Source organism: Schistocerca nitens, chromosome 5 (genome assembly GCF_023898315.1).
Source record: "Schistocerca nitens isolate TAMUIC-IGC-003100 chromosome 5, iqSchNite1.1, whole genome shotgun sequence".
In the NCBI taxonomy this organism is placed as follows: Eukaryota; Metazoa; Arthropoda; class Insecta; order Orthoptera; family Acrididae; genus Schistocerca; species Schistocerca nitens.
The window spans coordinates 775,712,061-775,733,304 of record NC_064618.1 but is presented as its reverse complement, the minus strand read 5'-3'; the positions used below and the strand labels follow the sequence as shown (position 1 = coordinate 775,733,304).

General features: G+C 44.9%; 1 protein-coding gene across 1 annotated transcript in view; it reads right to left on the bottom strand.

Moving 5' to 3' along the window:
- The window catches only part of LOC126259570 (nephrin-like), a 1,073,586-nt gene that overhangs the window by 303,294 nt on the left and 749,048 nt on the right, over window positions 1-21,244 (bottom strand). The window contains exon 5 of the mRNA XM_049956477.1: window positions 18,291-18,490. Within this exon, the coding sequence (XP_049812434.1) occupies window positions 18,291-18,490 (200 nt within the window). The remainder of the gene's footprint in view (window positions 1-18,290; window positions 18,491-21,244) is intronic.

Below are 21,244 nucleotides of genomic sequence, written 5' to 3'. Positions count from 1 at the left end.
AGCTAAACAAAATAATAAGTAAACAACTAATAAATGAGGGATGGTTGCCGTTCTTCTTAACACTTTCGACTGAATTACGAAGTCGCATTTACAACTGCGTCTTGGAGATACCAGCAGGATTTATCATTGATTATTAATTATGGAAAGGTCAGAGGAACCTTTCAATCGTGACATTCACGAGCTTATACGCATGTAATAGCAATTCAGGACAAATATAAGAATGAAGGAAAACTTCACCAGTGTGCACGTGGTTGGCAAACAGTCGTTCGCTTATCTTGAGTGCACGAAGCAAGTGAACCAAAATTCACCAATAAAAATAAACTGTAAATAGTTGCACCATGGAAGACGTTCTGAAACTAATTTTGAAGTTTTAACCCAAAAATCAGTAATTGTGACATTAACGTCTCTCACAATCCGCAAATACGTGGTCGTCACAAAAAGAAATTCTGGATAAAATGAGTGCTAAAATTAAGAACACTAACGAAATTGGACAGGATATATTACTGTGACATAAGATCCGCGAAATTACGGTTCTCAGACCCGTGCTTAACATGTGCTGAGACTACAAAGACTAGATTACGAACTGAAATCTAAACTAGCCAAGTTTCAGAAAACTGTTCAGTTATACTATACTCGTGAGATCGACTACGAGCTAAATTAGACTGAACTACGTGAGTGCACATGTTTCAGCAGAGGTAGAGCAGAACAATGGCTTGCATGCAACCGCTCATAATATTCCGAAATTAGCAAGAGAAATTCCGTATAACGCTCAACGAGCGATGAGCGATGGAGCAAGACGTTAATTTTGACGTGAAATGAAATCTACAATAATAAGATAATGAATCAACTATGAACAGACACACTTACACTTCGTCGGTGTCGCCCGTGTCGCCTCTCCCGGAGCACTGCCGAGCTGACCCTTTTGGAAACCATGCGTTCTGTTCTTGCGGAAATGCTCAGAGAGCTCCATATTGTGTGGTGCCAACCGGTACAAGAGCTTAGTCCAAGGTGAACAGAATCCTCTTTGCTACTTGTTATGTGCTTTATAGGGTTGGCTGTTCTGTCGCAGTAGCAGGTTACTTTTACTCCCACAGATCTAGATGCTGAAATTTACTTTGTACACTCTACTCATACTTTTCATGCAACAGGTAAGAGAACGAAAGAATGTATATACTGACATACCGCACAAAAGAACACGAGGTAAAGATTCCAGAATTCGAATCGAGAACAGCTGCCAACATGAGTAACGTAGAAGTAAATATCCTCGAAGTAGTGTAGCAACTTAAATCACTCAATAAAATCAAGTCTCCTGGTCCAGACAGTATACCAATAAGGTTCCTTTGGGAGTATGCTGATGCATTAGCTCCGTACTTAACAATCATATACAACCGCTCGCTCGACAAAAGATCCGTATCCAAAGACTGGAAAGTTGCACAGGTCACACCAAAGGTAGTAGGAGTAATCCACTAAGTTACAGGTCCATATCGTTAACGTCGATATGCAGCAGGATTTTAGAACATATATTGTGTTCAAACATTATGAATCACCTCGAAGAAAACGGTCTATTGACACACAGTCAACATGGGTTTAGAAAACATCGTTACTGTGAAACACAACTAGCTCTTTACTCAAATGAAGTGTTGAGTGCTATTGACAAGGGACTTCAGATCGATTCCGTATTTCTGGATTTCCGGAAGGCTTTTGACGCTGTACCACACAAGTGGCTCATAGTGAAATTGCGTGCTTATGGAATATGTCTCAGTTATGTGACTGGATTTGTGATTTCCTATCAGAGATGTCACAGGTCGTAGTAATTGACGAAAAGTCACCGAGTAAAACAGAAGTGATTTCTGGCGTTCCCCAAGGTAGTGTTATAGGCCTTTTGCTGTTCTTTATCTATATTAATGATTTTGGAGACAATCTGAGCAGCCGTCTTCAGTTGTTTGCAGATGACGCTATCGTTTATCGACAAATAAAGCCATCAGAAGATCAAAAAACTTCAAAACGATTTAGAAAAGGTATCTGAATGGTGCGAAAAGTGGCAGTTGACCCTAAATAACGAAAAGTGTGAGGTCATCCACATGAGTGCTAAAAGGAACTCGTTAAACTTCGGTTACACGATAAATCAGTCTAATCTAAAAGCAGTAAATTCAGCTAAATACCTAGGTATTACAATTACGAACAACTTAAATTGTAAGGAACACATATAAAATGTTGCAGGGAAGGCTAACCAAAGACTGCGTTTTACTGGCAGGACACTTAGAAAATGTAACAGGTCTACTAAGGAGACTGCCTGCACTATGTTTATCCGTCCTCTTTTAGAATACTGCTGCGCGGTGTGGGATCCTTACCAGGTAGGACTGACGCAGTACATCGAAAAAGTTCAAAGAAAGGCAGCACGTTTTGTATTATCGCGAAATATGGGAGAGAGTGTCACAGAAATGATACAGGATTTGGGCTGAACATGACTAAAAGAAAGGCGTTTATAGTTGCGACGAAATCTTCTCACGAGATTCAAATCACTAACTTTCTCCTCCGAATGCGAAAATATTTTGTTGACACCGACCTACATAGGGAGAAACGATCACCAAGATAAAATAATGGACATCAGAACTCGTAAGGAAAGATAAAAGATATGGGTGTTCATTCTTTCCGCACGCTATACGAGATTGGAATAATAGAGAATTGTGAAGGTGGCTCGATGAACCCTCTGCCAGGCACTTAAATGTGATTTGCAGGATATCCATGTGGTTGTAGATGTAGGTGTGTTGAATATGCGTGTGGTGCTCCGATAATTACCAAAAATCGTAGTAAAATTTGAGGTGAAGTAAAGGTAATATACATTGTGGCACTATACAGTATACACACTAAGCTGCACAGTCTCTTTTTTCATGTAGTTTACAGTTTTTCCCCAGAATTGAGGTGGCAGAGGTGGGTTCATTAAGTTAAATGTTAAACCAAATGATGGAGAGGCTCATGTAGAGACGCTCCAAAAAACAGTGAAAAAACAGTTTCGGAATGTGCCTCTCAGATGGAGAGAAGTGGGATAGTGTTGACAGAGGGGCGGTGGCAGGCTGGGCTTCTCAAAACTGAAGGGAGACTATAGCGAGTTAGGAGTATGAAGCTTTAATTATCATTTACAAAGAAAGGTTAAGTATTTTAACTGTTCGTTTGCGTGAAGGTGTTATTAAATCTCGGAGTTAGGACGCTACTGTCCGCCTGCCGTTCCCGTGTAATCTGGGTTGATGGTATAGGCACAACTGACATCAAAGCCATGACAGTGCTATGAGTTTTTCTTACAAGGGAACCTCCCCATCGCACCCCCCGCAGATTTACTTGTAATTTGGCACAGTGGATAGGCCTTGAAAAACTCAACACAGATCAATCGAGAAAACAGGAAGAAGTTGTGTGGAACTATGAAACAAATAAGCAAAATATGCAAACTGAGTAGTCCATGTGCAAGATAAGCAACATCAAGGGTAGTGCGACAGCAGGAGCGCCGTGGTCCCGTGGTTAGCGTGAGCAGCTGTGGAACGAGAGGTCCTTGGTTCAAGTCTTCCCACGAGTGAAAAGTTTAATTTTTTATTTTCAGACAATTATCAAAGTTCAGGCACACACACATAATCAACTTCGCTCTCCAAAATTCCAGGACATGTTCAGATTTGCTTGGACATATGCAGGATTTGACGGTCTATACACGGAAAAATTTGAAAACGTTAAAAACATGTTTTGACAGAGCACAGGGAAAACTGTGCGACTGTGAAACCGTTGCATTCATTTGCTGCTGTTTATGTGACAAACTCTTATGTTTTCATCACTTTTTTGGGAGTGATTATCACATCCACAAGATAACCTAAATCGGGCAAGGTAGAAGAATCTTTTTACCCATTCGCCAAGTGTACAACTCAGGTGAGTCGACAAAATATCCCTGTCATGTGACGCACATGCCGTCACCAGTGTCGTACAGAATATATCAGACGTGTTTCCATGTGGAGGAATCGGTTGACCTATGACCTTGCGATCAAATGTTTTCGGTTTCCATTGGAGAGGCACGTCCTTTCGTCTACTAATCGCACGGTTTTGCGGTGCGGTCGAAAAACATAGACACTAAACTTATTACAGTGAACAGAGACTTCAATGAACGAACGGACAGATCATAACTTTGCGAAAATAAAGAAAGTAAAATCTTCAGTCGAGAGCTGACTTGAATCAAGGACCTTTCATTCCGCAGTTGCTCACGCTAACCACGGGACCACGGCGCTCCTAAGCTCACCCTGTCCTTGATATTGACTATCTTGCACATGGACTACTCAGTTTGTATATTTTGCTTATTTTTTTCATAGTTCCACACAACTTCTTCCTGTTTTCTCGATTGATCCGTGTTCAGTTTTTTAAGGCCTATCCACTGTGCCAACTTATAACTAAATCTGAGGGGGGTGCGATGGGGAGGTTCCCTTGTTAGTCACCACTGTGATTGTTTACTGTAATATCACAGCGTGCTCTGGTAATGGCTAGCTGTAATAATATCGTGGTTGAATAGTACGTGCCTCCACTCTTTGTACACAATGAATTCCCAGCTTCATACAGCTGCAGGACGAAACAAAACGGCGCAGACCGTTGATGAAGTGGAGCGTTTTGTGGTAATTGCTTTTGTTAAGTTTAATGGTGACAACGCAGCAGCCGTCCATGCTGAGCTAGCGGCAGTTTCCGGCAACACTCCACTGTCGAATTAGAGGGCGGTTAGGTTTAGCAGGTGTGTCCAGTGTGGTCAAGTAGGTCCGAGTTACGAAGTAAGGATTGTCCGACAATGACTGTAAAGAAGCGGAAATATCGAAGTTGGATTACCTTGTGTTCCGAGACCACTGCATGTGAAGACTGCGACAGAAAATTTTTTCTACTTTCTTTTCTTCTTTTTCGTTTACTCTTTACATATATCTTAGATGGTCTGCAATACTTTTGTTTTGTTCCATAGTATGAAATGTGACTATTTCGATTTATTTTGGGTTTTTACGTGAAACTCCTATTAACTAAGTATGCAAAATTTCAACGTACGTTTTATCTACTTTGTAAATCTATTGTTCAATACATTATGTGTAACTAATTTTCATATTACATGCAAATTGAAGATGAAGAGAAGACAGGAAAGATAAACAATTACTGATGTCAGCTAGCGGGACACAACGCGGAATCAGAGGCGACGAGTGAAAATTCGTATTGGAGAAGGATTCGAACCCAATACCTTCTACTTCCTGCGCAGAGGTGCTAACCACTACGCCATTTTTTTTCTGATCTCATTTTGTTCGTTGTGTGTGTTCGGGGCGGACATCCAATGACACTTCTTAAAGTCCATCGTTGATCCGTTCACTCAGTTTTTTTTTTTTTTTTTTTTAATTACAGGAGGCAGCTAACCCTCTGACCGAACACGTTGAGCTACCGTGCCGGCGTCCATCGATGATGACACAGTGTTACTGCCACTGCGCGGACTATCTCACCAGGCCTCACGGCCGACGTATACTCCCACCGAGCTTTGCCTATCTGAAGTCCCTGCCCATTTCCTCTATGCTCGCTACTCTGAGATTCCCGCCGGAGATCGGACATACACTTGCATCACCACAGAAGAAGGCGAATCCATTGCCCAATTAGGCAACATGCATACAAATTTTTGTATGCATAACTGTTAAACGAACTGTGATGTGACAGCGGTATCGCTAGTTACTGTTGAAGACTGAGAGTCAGTGGATGTGGAGTGGCGTGGCGTGTACCAGTGTGTATTGCAAACCATTCTATTGCCTCGTAGGACAGAAACCAACACAAATTTTACAGTCGCGTTTTCGTGTTTCTTACGTAGTTTGGACTAAATATAAATGTGAACCATCAGAAACAAAAGGTTTGACTTGATTTTGAAAGCTTTCGCGGCGTACTGATTGTTCCACTTTTAAACCGACAGTATTTTGGCGATACGTTGACAACACTTTTATAGAGTGGCCTCATGGTCCTGACCGTCTCCAAGAATTTTTACGTCACTTGTACTCCATACATGAAAACATAAAGTTTAGCATGGAGGTAGAGAAGATGGTTGTTTGCCATTTTTAGACGTCTTGTTGCGACGGAAGAGTGATGGCACATTTGGTCACTCGGTGTACAGAAAGCCCACTCATACAGATCTGTATCTACAAGCTACTAGTTGCCACCATCCAGCACAAACAATGGGCGTTCTCAAAACCTTGATCCACCGTGCCCACACTCTCTCTGACGCCGACAGTCTTCAAGCGGAACTGGAACACCTACAAGAATTATTTCTGAAGAATGGCTTTTCACCTAGGCAAGTGAACAGAGTGATGAAGACCTACAAACGACGTAACAAGGAAGAGGAAGAGGCCTTCTGGTCGACTGCTTATCTACCATTTATTGGCAATATTTCTTCACAGATAAGCAGAATGTTGAGAAAGTATCAAGTGAGAGTCATCTTTCGCCCTCCTTCCAAAATTTAATCACTGGTGGGATCCGTTAAAGACGACCTGGGCCTGCGTAAATCAGGTGTTTACAAAATTCCGTGTAAATGCGGCAAATCATATATAGGGCAAACAACACGAACTGTGCAGGAACGCATTGTGGAACACCAACGACATACTCACCTTCTCCAACCCACCAAGTCCGCAATCGCAGAACATTGTATTTCCACAGACCATTCCATGAATTACAACGACATAAAAATTTTGGCCCATACATCAAACTTTTGGAGCTCGATTATCAATGAATCTGTGGAACTAAGATTGTCTGACAACGAGACTCTCATCAATCGAGATAGCGGTTATCAGCTAAACTCTGCTTGGAATCCTGTTATAGAGAAACTTCGTAGTCGACGTAGTTATCTGCATAAAGATGAAAATCGACCTGATATCGATAAGCCAAGCTTTCACCGTGGAGGGCGCGAGGCGCAGCGCACGGAGTTGTTATGAACGCGCACGCTGAGCAGCGCATGCGCAATGTCACCTCAGTATGGCTTTAAATAGCGGAGCTCAGCGCGTACTCGCCAGTACTACTACAGTGGCACACACCTGAAGATGGCCAGAAGACTCTGCGCCGAAATATAGTGGCAGGAAGTTGCTGATATTCAGCAGTTCTCCCGTGTTTTTATGGTAGAAAAGGTTAGAATGTTTAAACTCTATGAGATTCGCGGATTTTTATGAATGGCAGTGTCAATGCAAATGCGAATGGGCAGTGAGTGTCACTGTGGAACCGAACGTTTGCATCTGTCTCAGTGGCATGAACTAATGTACTTTAAAATTCTTATCATGTTTGCAACTTACTGAATAGAAATGCCGTGTGGCTATGGCCTCCCGGTGGGTAGACGGTTCGCCTGGTGGAAGACTTCCGAGTGGACGCCACTTCGGCGACTTGCGTGTCGATGGGGATGAAATGATGATGATAAGGACAACACAACACCCAGTCCCTGAGCAGAGAAAATCTCCCACCCAGCCAGGAATCGAACCGGGACCGTTAGGCATGACATTCCGTCACGCTGACCACTCAACTATCAGGGGCGGACATTGAATTTCTGCACTTGTTAAAACATTAACTGCCTCATACGGACATTTGAACTGTTTATTACGAGTGGCACTATTTTCACCACGACTGTGAATTCGAGATCGAGATACTCGTGTTAAAAGCCGATGTAACGAAGATTCCGGATCGGTGAGTTAAAGTAAATGCTATATCGTCTCAGTAGTGTATATGAGACTCTGGTAATAGAATCGTGTGTGTAAGGAACGTCGTAACCGGACACACATGAACTTGGATTTTTGCAGTAACACTTACGTCTCACCGCCCTCTAAACAAAGGATTACAACAGAGAATGATACTGCCGCCAGAAGAATCAAATACTAAGCGAGTTTATATATCCACTGTAGTTTCTTGAATGATGGAATTGTGTTAATCAGCCGGCCGCAGTGGCCGAGCGGTGCTAGGTGCTTCAGTCCGGAACCGCGCAGGTTCGAATCGTGCCTTGGGCATGGATGTGTGTGATGTCCTTAGGTTATTTAGGTTTAAGTAGTTCTACGTCTAGGGCAATTGATGACCTCAGATGTTAAGCCGCGTAACGCTTAGGGCCATTTCAACAATTTTGTTTTAATTACCTTTCCACCATTGACGACCCATTGTAAAATTCACATCGCACAGACTACGAACAGATAAGCCGCAATGTATAACTCTCACTCTTTCTAACGTTGAATAAGGATTCAAAGCATTGGAAAACAGTTAAAATTGTAACTTATTCTCTTCTTGTGAGAAACTTCTCCGATATTTGTTTTTCTTTAAAAAATCGAGTTTCTGTTAAGCGTGTTCACCTGTGTTCGACTTTCTTTATTCTTTATTCCTTAAAAGCAGTCATCACTATTTCCCCACTCGCTTATTTCCTTCTGTTTATTTTAGCTGTTATTGCACATGTATTAATGTGTCTTGTGAAGGGGTGCGTTTTTATGCATGTGTGTGGTATTTTTACCAAGCAACTTTACATGTTTTATTGTTATATGTGGAAACTCACGATATGTGTTGATTTCCGCCATTAGATTCCGAACGCCGACGTGTCATGGCAAAACAACTTTCTCGCTGTTGGTGCAAGGCCCGCTATCGGTGGAAATTTTACATTTGAGTGATGTCATACTACGTGAACTGTATTAACATGCAGTAGAACTTCCTATTGTCGCATGCTCATGACCAAGTGCGAGTTTATTTGGCTTTCACAGTTATAATTGAGTAAAATTACCGCCTGTTACATCATTATTTATGAAACAGTTTCGGGAATTTTACCATTTATTATTTTTGGATTTATTACCAAATATTGACTTGGTTCCTTTCATTGAATCTGGGAGTAAAATATTTCCCGTTGAAATAATCAAAATTTGCTTCACGATACTTTCTCCAATTCAACTTATCATATAAATTCATGGTCAAACTTAAGCAAAACAGACATCTTAGAACCGTTTTCTTCCCATGTATCTCTATCGAGGTGCTAGTCGAATGGATCTGTTTTCAAAAATCAGTCATATTAAAGAGCAAATTAAAAAAACTAAGCAAAATTAAACTAAAAGAAAAATAATCAATACCAAAATTTTGCAACGTCTTACACATCTATGTCACGGCAATTCCGAGGACGTCTGTAGCCATTATAGCCATACCATACTGCTGGGTGTATCCCAATGACGCCGAGAGAAAGGAGCAGACAATTAGGGGAATACAGTGGATTAATCACCGCCGAGAAAGGCGAATACTCAGCCACCATCGGGCAAGGTGATTCTGATTGATGGTGTAGTACTAACAGATAATGCTCATAATGGGCAAACTGTCGCAAGATCAAACTGCTGATACCTCTTGATGATGAGGCTAGGGATGGTTGTCAAAACTAAGCTTCGCAAGAAACCGTCCAGGGTGGTGTTTTGTTCCATTAGAACGCTCAGCTGTGCAGCTCAGGACACAGACATGCTGCTTCTTTGGCCTACCAGATTTTGGGTCACCTCCCAATATTCATCTGAAACGGCAACAACTAACATACTCTTTCCAGGCACGAAGAAATCGTTATGTACCCAGAATGAAGACTAGCCGTGTTTCGAAGTTTAACATTTCCTAAACAGCCAAAATTTGGAGTTCCACAATCAAGGTTTCCACAAGTCATCCATATTCGGGAAAGTATGTCACACTGAAGTGTGAATGTATAGAGGAGTACGAACGCCAAGTTCCATGGTCGCAGATAAATTTTTTCTAGGTAATACCACAGTGATCCATATTTACAAAACTGTGTCACGCTGAAGGGTGAATATGTAGACGAGGACCAGCATTTCAGCAAGTTCCATGGTCTCAGATAAGTATTTTCGATTTAATACGACAGTCGTTCTAAAAGTAAAGAACGTATACCTATCCTGACATTTTTATTGAAATTAAAAAAAGAAAACTTATTCTACAACATGTTATGATATTTTAGCTATTTTCCTACGGTGCTGTCGTTTACATTTTAGCATTTTTCATAGTACTCCACAAGCTTTCCTGGGCCTTCTGCACACTCAGTTGCTGCCAGATGGTTTAAGCAGTCAATAAGTCCGCTTTCAGTCCGTTTTCATTTTCGTTGTGCTTTCTGATCCAAAAATCCTTCTCTTAGGGAATATTCTGAGCTATAAGGAGAATGCTCTAAAACATCGCTCTAAAATTGTCGATGGATATCTATCGTCAACGAAGCAATCAAGCTGTTAGTACTACACCATCAATCAGCATCACCTTGCCCGATGGTTGCTGATTATTCGCCTTTCTCGGCGGTGATTAATCCACTGTATTCCCCTAATTGTTAGCTCCTTTCTCTCGGCGTCATTGGGATACACCCAGGTATTTTCGTGTTGCCCAATTTTCCGCGAAGTTAATGCCTTTATAGCTGTGCCTCTTACCGAATGGCTTTCTGTTTTGTTTCCTAACTGGTTGGTCACTTCTCTTGTCTTGCATTTCAGCTTGGGATAGCTCTTTATCGGTGATACCGATAGTAAGGGGAGCATGTGGAGCCATTTCACGGCGTTCAGGCATTGCACTTTTTCTGAAGTGTGTGTATGCTGTGATTTGATGATTGTGCTGGATTCTGGTAGAAGAGTTATGCAATTCAGTGGAACTTTCAGCGGGTAGGAAGTACATGGTTCTTTAGATGTCAGTGGATGGGAAATTTTGAGGCAGTTGCAGGGCAAAATGGATTATCCTGTTCCGGAGTCCGTAGAGCCTCGTCACCACTCTGTTGCCCCATACAATGGCTTTCTACTCGACGATAGATTGTGGTCACATACACGGCGAGTGCAGCTCGTGACGGTAGTGAAGATGGCAGACTGAGAATGGGTTGGGGTGGGGTTTTTTGCGGGAGAAGACCAAACAGGGAGGTCATCGGTCTCTTCGGATTAGGGAAGGATGGGGAAGGAAGTCAGCCGTGCCCTTTCAAAGGAACCATCCCGGCATTTGCTTGGAGTTATTTAGGGAAATCACGGAAAACCTAAATCAGGACGTCCGGACGAGGGACTGAACCGTCGTCCTCCCGAATGCTAGTCCAGTGTGGTAACCACTGCGTCACCACACACGGTGACTGAGAATGGAATAGCGTGGTTACAAATATAGGTCGCCCTTATTTGGAGATCAGCCATGTGTTCACCCCACATGAGATGGCGGTCTGTGATGGAAAATAGCTATTTAGCAGCACTTTCGAAAAGAGATACCATTCTTCAGACGTTTAGTAGCGTGGGTGCGGCAGGAACCGCTTGATGAACAAGATGAGCAGCGGTTCATGCTCCGTACCCTGTGCATAGAGTACCAGCTTGGACTTTCGCACATCCGCTGCGTACAAAATCAATAAGAGTGGGTCAAGAGTGAATCCTGCCGGATGCATCCGGAGATGAAGTGCTCTGTACAATTGTCTTTGACGTGGACATAGAATTTCGTGAGGAGAAAATGTGACAGGGACACATACATGTTCAGAAGACAAGAGGAACCGCTTCCTCCACTCTGATTCAGAGACTGTTGAAACATCGAGGACTACTGCACTGAAGAACTCCCTTCTTTGAAGAGCATTCAAGGCTTCCTCCAATTGATATAGCAGCTCATAGGTCGTCACCTGTCGCCGAAGACATTCATATTACTCGTCTGGTAGACGTGTTGGAACCACTATAATAATTCGAACAGTTTGCTAATGACCAACAGCTGGCTGATGAGCATGTAGGTGGTTTTGGAGTTGTGAGCTCTTTCCAAGCCACAGCTCCTTTCTTATCCGCTGGGTACAACGTTAAATTCGTCAAAGCTGTTGGCGCCGTGAACTGCAGTACTGATCACCTATGAAGGTGGTATTTTGAAGGAGCAATTACACCATCAGTATCACATCCTTATCCTAGAACACAGTCGCTATTTGTTTCCAAATAAATAGTACCAACCGTTACTTCTTGGGAGGAAGACACCCAGTATGCTTCCACTCCATAGACTGCCGTTTCTTTTCTGGAGTCTCGTGGAAGAATCATGACTTGCTGGTGGTGACCAGACCTAAAGGAACTATGCTGTGTCTGCACTGCACTGTTGCACCCAAAAGTTGGTGTATCCTCTCACTTTCCTGTTTCTGAATTATGGTGAGGTCATGGGGCACCCAGTGTGCATACGCATTTTTCATATTCAGATACTCATGTAAGTTGGTGTGGACGGTTGCCCTCGATAGACCTGTTGCGTTCTCCAGTTCTTCAAACGTGATTCGCCTGTGCTTCATAATAAATTGATTGACTCGTTAGGCATTGGCCTGCGTGCAGTTGTTTGAAGCCCAATGTTTTCACGTTTTTCAGCACAGTCCCTGCAGTACCTGCTCTCTTACATACAACTAAATGCAAATCTGCTAGTTCAGCTGTTTGCCCACAAATGGCCAGTAAACCCTTCTTGATGCGTGAAGCAGACACTCCTTCCCTCCAGGAAAAACATACTGTACCTACATGTACACCTACATAGATACTCAGCAAGTCACTGTATGGTGCATGGCGCAAGGCACCCTCTACCACTACTAGTCATCTCCTTTCCTGTTCCAACCGCAAATAGAGCGAGGGAAAAGACTATATGCCTTTGTATAAGCCCTAAGTAGAATCATGTGGTAGTCAGCATCAGATGCCAGTTGCCTAAATTTTCTAAATAGCGTTTCTCGAAAAGTACATCTCGCTTTCTCTCCAGGGACTCCCGTTGGAGTCCCTGAAGCAACTCTGTAGCCGTTAAATGTTGTCTTAACCTACCGCTAACAAATCTAGCAGTTAATCTCTGCATTGCTTCTTTGTCTTCTTTCAATCCTACCTGGTATGGATCGGAAACTCCCGAGCAGTATTCAAGAACAGGTCGCACTACAGTGCTATATGCGGTCTCCTTTACAGGTGAAAAACATTTTCCTAAAATTCTCCCAATAACCCTAAGTTGACCATTCGCCTTCCCTACTTCAGTTCTCACATGCTCGTTCTATTTCATTTCGCGTTGCTACGTTACGCTCAGATATTTGAACGATTGACTGTGTGAAGCAGGACTCTAGTAATGCTGCAAGTGAACATTAGAAGTTTGATCTCCCTACTCATCTGTATTAACTTACATTTATCCACATTTAGATTTAGCTGCTATTTATCACACCAACTGGAAATTTGGTCTATCTCGTCTTGTATCTTTTACAGTCACTCAACTTCAACACTTTACAACACACAACAGCATCATCAGCAATCAAACACAGATTGCTGCCCACACTGTCCGCCAAATTATTTATGTATATAGGGAACAATACGGGCGCTATCACACATTTCTGGGCACACCTGATGATACCTTCGTCCCTTATGAATATTTGCTGTTGAGGATTCCTAAAGTAATCTTCGAGCCAGTCAAATATCTGTGAACTTATTCGTATGATCGTAAGTTCAGTAAAAACAGCTTACAACGGGGAACTCTATCAAACGCTTTCTGGAAATCTAGACATATGGAATCTGCTAGTTCCCTTTCTAAGGTGGCAGGAGAATTTTTACCACCTAACATAATTTTTATATCGAGGAATCGATTCTACTTAAGAACCCTATGAATTTGATACTCCACAAGCGACGCTTTGCTTAGAATCACGTTATTTGTGTAGAACAGAGCGTAATTAATTCATGTGTGGCGCAAATGTGCGTGTGTGTGAAATCTTATGGGAATTAACTGCTAAGGTTATCAGTCCCTAAGCTTACACACTACTTAACCTAAACTATCCGAAGGACAAACACACACACACACCCATGCCCGAAGGAGGACTCGAACCTCCGCCGGAACCAGCCGCACAGTCCATGACGGCAGCGCCCCAGACCGCTCGGCTAATCCCGCGCGGTGTGGCTCAAATAAACTCGATACTAATAAAATGTACCTATCTTTTTGTTGACAAACAAGTAGCATTTCTGTAGTAGTTGACTGAAGTGTAAGCAAGGCTTCCCAGCCAATCCGGGCACAGCTGGCACAGTGATAGGAAAGCCGTAAACGAGTTAACCCTCGCTGTCCGAGATCAATCAGGAGAGTGACATGCAGACCGCACCTGGCATTTTCGGCGGACTCAACCTCACAACAACGAGTAGCAGTTGGGCGAGTGTTCTGATGTACACCTCGACTTCAGTAAACATCATAATGCTGCCGGGTATTCATTTGGGTGGTCTCAAAGCAGAACTCAGCATTTCCATTTACGTGGTAACGTGAATGCAGAAAGTGAGTCATCAACTTGACATGACCGAGCGAGGTGGCGCAGTGGTTAGACACTGGACTCACATTCGGGAGGACGACGGTTCAATCCCTCGTCCGGCCATCCTGATTTAGGTTTTCCGTGATTTCCCTAAATCACTGCAGGCAAATGCCGGGATGGTTCCTCTGAAAGGGCACGGCCGACTTCCTTCCCCATCCATCCCTAATCCGATGAGACCGATGACCACACTGTCTGGTCTCCTTCCCCAACCAACAACAAATCAACTTGACATAAACAAAATTGACGTGCCACTCGCATGTACAGAGCATGAGAACCACAGTTGCTCTGTGAAACACTTTTAACTTAAGAAAGCATTCAGGAATGCAGTGGGAGGCCACATTTGGGATGCAGAAAGGAGCACAGCAGCATGAAACACTCGGAGTGTTGTTAATATTCAAATATCACATGATACGCACGTGAACAACGCATGAAGTCCACGTGGACAGCTCCTGTTTGGTCACAGCTTATTACTAAATGATAGAATATCGAATGCTCATTGCACTGGGTAAAAACTGCGTATGCCCCAGTTTGTTCCTGAAACTTCATTGGGCAAAGATACGACGTAAGTTGCAGCAAATGCACTTATTGACCGACACTAGTTGTGGCAGGAGGCGAACCCATGCTACAGGGTGGATGGAGGAAAGGAAGTCTGCAACGTTGTAGGCAATTATGAATGATTAATTCAGATCACTGTCTTCCTAGAAGGGAGATGTGCTGGACGGCTCTGTCGCGGCTCCGTAAAAGACATTTTGTGTCGGTATGTGTTGACCAGTCTCCGATATTACCCATAGTTAGGTTAACAATCTTGAAATATCTCCAGCTTGGAGATTACGATCTAAGAGCTGTGCTTGTCAACTTCTGTATAACGTTTGAGGGCAACAGTGTACACATCGCTCAGCCTTAGTGAGTGGACAGAGCCTGTTGATTTGGACAAGCAAAAACATAGTTTCCTGCCTCGCGAAACTTAGGGCAGTTTCGACTGTACAACCAGTCAAAGCCAGAAGAGAACTGTCAGATCAACAGGTTCACAAGGCGTCGACGCATCCGCCGCTGACACTTTCCACAGCCAACCATGGCCGGGAATTATCGCCAAAGTCTGCACAAAGTAAATACCGTGTTGCTCAGGCGGAAAGTGTGGGAGTCACTAGGGTGTGTTCACTTCAGTTCTGCTTTAGACTGGAGTTGATCTGCTCACTTTTTCTCATTCGCTCATGTCCATGTCAGCCATGTATTGCCGTGTGCTCTTGGGGCTAAATTCGCGGGAGGCATTCAGCAGACAGACGATATTATGCAGCTACAACAGAGTAGTCAGCGTACAGTCAATTGTATCATTCTATAACACTATCAGTGTAATATTCTTGGGCTAAATTTTCTTGAGTTCAGTGTGCTTGATGTTACATTAGTATTTGTTTTTCTCTTGAGATTACGCTAGTGTAAGAATTGTTTTGGTAAATTTGGATGTGTCTGTCTTGCTTGAAGTTATGTTCATTAAGATATTCTTGTGTTAATTGTACAGGATCTTCGTAAGGACATAGGATCTTCCTTCGTCACCAAAGACGAGACGTGAACCCACTGTCTGTGGTCATTAATGTAATAAAATTATTCAGTACAGGTAAATGTTCAGTTGTTTGGTCTGAGGCAGATGTTACTTCTTCCTCTTTGTCACATTTTAGGTCATGTATAACCACTATTATTCTGATGTCTGAACGTCACTGTGTCTGGGATCTGCTTATCTTGCAGGGCTTGGGTTCTCAGGCACTTTCAGCTTGTCAGAGCTATCCATGCTTGGCGAGAGGTAAGGACAGGTCATACGACATCGGGCAATTACGTAGACCCTTCATACACATTTTGCAGTATATCGTGTGAGGAAAGGGGCAAGCTGAGTTTCGAACGAGTGTAGCTTTCCAAAACCACGCTGACTCGTGGACCTGAGGTTGTCTCAAGAAAATTTGTTATTTATATATCCAAGCTTACGGAGAGCCACAGTTTTTTTCTTATCTACTGGGTACTTCCCTTCACAGAAGAGAATGTTGAATGTGTCGATGGAGTGGTGCGGTGAACACCGGTACTGATCACTTTTGAGGATGGGAGGAAGTGTGCACCAGCAGTATCACATTGCCTGTCCAACAACAAAGTCTCCATTTTCTACTAATCAAATAGTCCCAAGCGTGACGTTTAGGGAGGAGGACACTCGGTACTCTGCCACTCCATAAACTGGCGTTTCTTTCCTGGAGTCTCATGGAAGTACCATGACTCATCGACGCCAGCCACACCTAAAAGAACTCTGCCCTGAGTGTCGGCATATCTTCCCACGAGTCTGTCTCTATATGGAGGTGAGCGCATGGCGAAGCCGGTTTGCACACACGTTCTTCATCTTCAGATCCTCAAGTACCAGATGGCAACATTGCTGACTAAACCTTTGAACAGACGCAAGCATTGACAAAAGTTAAACTCGACAGTACTGCCAAAGTAGATGAAACAAAAGCAAACTGAATCTATTTCATGATAAACTCATATTGTTATTTGAAAATAGCATTCCGCATAAGACAATCAGTACAGACATTCAACAGCGATGTGAAAAACCATGGATCATTGGAGGGATTGAAGCATCTTGTAAAACGAGAAGGGGTGCTTTCGTTTACGTATTCTGACACATACAGCGCCATCTATTGATCAATTTTCACCCTACGCTCTTTTCTTCTGCCATACGTTTTCACCCTTCTCCGATAATATTACGTTTCATTATGACGTCATATTGGTGTGGAGGCTTGCCCGTGATGGACTTGTTACATTCTCCAGTTAATCAAACGTGATTCGTCTGTGCCCCTTATGACGTCATTGACTCACTAGGCGTTGGTATGCGTGCAGCAGCCGGACACACAGTGCTTTTACGTTCTTCAACACAGGCCCTGCGTATCTGAACACTGATACCCAACAGAACATAAATCTGCAGCTTGGTGGTGTTTTCCCACAAATGGCCACTATTTCACTATTAAACTCATGTTGATGTCTGAGGCAGTGATTCCTTCTCTCTAGAAAAACCATACTGTCCACTGCTGCCGATGTTTACATTGTTCCATGTTGTCTTATCCATTTCCACCAGCGTACTTGCAAGCCGGAATAAGTGCTGCTGCAGTGCGCCAAATGAGGGAAGCAGCAACACCATCTGGTAGCGGCCGACAGTACTAGAGTCTACTTTCATTGGTACATCGACACTCACTTCAAACTGCTACTTTGCAGGAATTATTGCGATAGTGCCGGTTAGTACTGATCGAACTGAACAAAATCGTGTGAATGAGCCCAACTGGGCGGAATGATCCTTGTATTGAGAAGCTTATTGCTGATCTTCATACTAGTTTGAGAAGCAGTAGGAATTTAATGAGATGTCATTTAATGAACGAACAGAGCAGGCTGGGTCTCATACGATCGGTACTTGTTGACGTAATGTGGATATCCACAAAGGAATTGGTCTCCACAAAATTCATGGCAAATGAGCACATTAATCTTTCTTTCTTTCTTTTGCTACCGCCTTGATCCCGCATTGTGCGCAGGGTCGGCAGGGTTAAGTTCGGATTTGGCATGGTTAATTGTAAGGGGTGGCCGGATGCCCTTCCTGCTGCCACCCCATACCCCCCGGGACGGAATATGTGTACCCCAGCTGTCTGCGTCTAGTGTAAATCGTGAAAGAGTGTGAATGTGTTTCAGATATCTGCGAGTCGTGTAACTGAGGCGGGACGTGGGGACCAGCCCGGTGTTCACGTAGGAGGATGTGGAAAACCGCCTAAAAAGCACATCCCGGCTGGCCGGCACACCGGCCGTCGTCGTTAATCCGCCGGGCGGATTCGATCCGGGGCCGGTGCGCCTACCCGGGTCCAGGAAGCAGCGCGTTAGGGCTCTCGGCTACCGTGGCAGGTCAAGTGAGCACATAATATGCTGCGTAAGTATGTCGCAGACATTGGAACGGTAATTTTGTGAGTAACGTTAGTGGAGGCGAGGGCCGAGAAGTGGTACCTACGGTTCATGTCGACGACGACGGTGCTCTCGAGCGCCGGCCGGCGGTGGTTGTTGTAGGCGCGGCAGCGCAGGCTGGAGCGCAGGTCCTGCCGGCCCAGGGCCCGCAGAGCCATCTCGGCGCGCAACTGCCCGCCCGGCACCTGCACCGACTTGTTCGTCACCAGCCGGTCGTCCCGGTACCACTCCACCGTCGGCCGGGGCCTTCCTGCAACACACACGCCGCCAGACATTAAATCAGAGGCTCCTCATCGTCCCACAAGGCACAGTTCTCACTCACACTGTACCATATGTGATACGATACGTTGCAAATAAAAGTTGCGCTAACGAATATCTGTGTGACACAAAAATGTTGACATTTACGGCCGGAAATATCATTTCCATTATACACTCCTGGAAATGGAAAAAAGAACACATTGACACCGGTGTGTCAGACCCACCATACTTGCTCCGGACACTGCGAGAGGGCTGTACAAGCAATGATCACACGCACGGCACAGCGGACACACCAGGAACCGCGGTGTTGGCCGTCGAATGGCGCTAGCTGCGCAGCATTTGTACACCGCCGCCGTCAGTGTCAGCCAGTTTGCCGTGGCATACGGAGCTCCATCGCAGTCTTTAACACTGGTAGCATGCCGCGACAGCGTGGACGTGAACCGTATGTGCAGTTGACGGACTTTGAGCGAGGGCGTATAGTGGGCATGCGGGAGGCCGGGTGGACGTACCGCCGAATTGCTCAACACGTGGGGCGTGAGGTCTCCACAGTACATCGATGTTGTCGCCAGTGGTCGGCGGAAGGTGCACGTGCCCGTCGACCTGGGACCGGACCGCAGCGACGCACGGATGCACGCCAAGACCGTAGGATCCTACGCAGTGCCGTAGGGGACCGCACCGCCACTTCCCAGCAAATTAGGGACACTGTTGCTCCTGGGGTATCGGCGAGGACCATTCGCAACCGTCTCCATGAAGCTGGGCTACGGTCCCGCACACCGTTAGGCCGTCTTCCGCTCACGCCCCAACATCGTGCAGCCCGCCTCCAGTGGTGTCGCGACAGGCGTGAATGGAGGGACGAATGGAGACGTGTCGTCTTCAGCGATGAGAGTCGCTTCTGCCTTGGTGCCAATGATGGTCGTATGCGTGTTTGGCGCCGTGCAGGTGAGCGCCACAATCAGGACTGCATACGACCGAGGCACACAGGGCCAACACCCGGCATCATGGTGTGTGGAGCGATCTCCTACACTGGCCGTACACCACTGGTGATCGTCGAGGGGACACTGAATAGTGCACGGTACATCCAAACCGTCATCGAACCCATCGTTCTACCATTCCTAGACCGGCAAGGGAACTTGCTGTTCCAACAGGACAATGCACGTCCGCATGTATCCCGTGCCACCCAACGTGCTCTAGAAGGTGTAAGTCAACTACCCTGGCCAGCAAGATCTCCGGATCTGTCCCCCATTGAGCATGTTTGGGACTGGATGAAGCGTCGCCTCACGCGGTCTGCACGTCCAGCACGAACGCTGGTCCAACTGAGGCGCCAGGTGGAAATGGCATGGCAAGCCGTTCCACAGGACTACATCCAGCATCTCTACGATCGTCTCCATGGGAGAATAGCAGCCTGCATTGCTGCGAAAGGTGGATATACACTGTACTAGTGCCGACATTGTGCATGCTCTGTTGCCTGTGTCTATGTGCCTGTGGTTCTGTCAGTGTGATCATGTGATGTATCTGACCCCAGGAATGTGTCAATAAAGTTTCCCCTTCCTGGGACAATGAATTCACGGTGTTCTTATTTCAATTTCCAGGAGTGTAGTTATTCGGGCTGTTATGCCGTGGTCGGTTGATGAATTCTGTGTCAATTCGCAACGTTTCGTCTCCGACTGCGGGAGACATCTTCAAGGGGGTCCGTAGCTGTGTGACGCACGTGTTTGTGGAAATAAGCAATAAAAGCAACAGTACATAGCAGGTGACAACAGCCTTGCGTGTGTCACGTCGCTACCAGATTGCACCTACACTATGTGATCAAAAGTATCCGGACACCCCAAAAAACAGACGTTTCTAATATTAGGTGCGTTGTGCTGCCACCTACTGCCAGGTACTCGATATCAGCGACCTCAGTAGTCATTAGACATCGTGAGAGAGCAGAATGGGGCGTTCCGCAGAACTCACCGACTCCGAAAGTGGTCAGATGATTATTTGTCACATGTGTCATACGTCTGTGAGCGAGATTTCAGCACTCCTAAACATCCCTAGGTCCGCTGTTTCCGATGAGATAGGGAAGCGGAAACGTGAAGGGACGCATACAGCACAAAAGCGTACAGGTTGACCTCGTCTGTTGACTGACAGAGACCGCCGACAATTGAAGACGGTCGTAATGTTTAACAGGCCGACATTTATCCAGACCATCACACAGAAATTCCAAGCTGCACCAGGATCCACTGCAAGTACTTTGACAGTTAGGCGGGAGGTGAGAAAACTTGGATTTCGCGGTCGAGTGACTGCTCATAAGCCACACATCACGCCAGTAAATGGCAAACGTTGCCTCGCTTGGTGTAAGGAGCGTAAACATTGGGCGATTGAGCAGTGGAAAAATATTGTGTGGAGTGACGAATCATGGTACACAATGTGGTGATCCGATGGCAGGGTATGGCTATGGCGAATGCCTGGTTAACGTCATCTGCCAGAGTGTGTAGTGCCAACAATAAAATCCGGAGGCGGTGGTGTTATGTTGTGGTGGTGTTTTTCGTAGAGGTGGCTCGCACCCCTTGTTGTTTTGCGTGGCACTATCACAGCACAGGCCAACATTAACACTTTAAGCACATTCTTGCTTCCTAATGTTGAAGAGCAATTCGGGGATGGCGATTGCATCTTTCAACACGATCGCACGATCAAGCACCCATTCATAATGCACGACCTGTGGCGGAGTGGTTACACGATAATAACATCCCTGCAATGGAC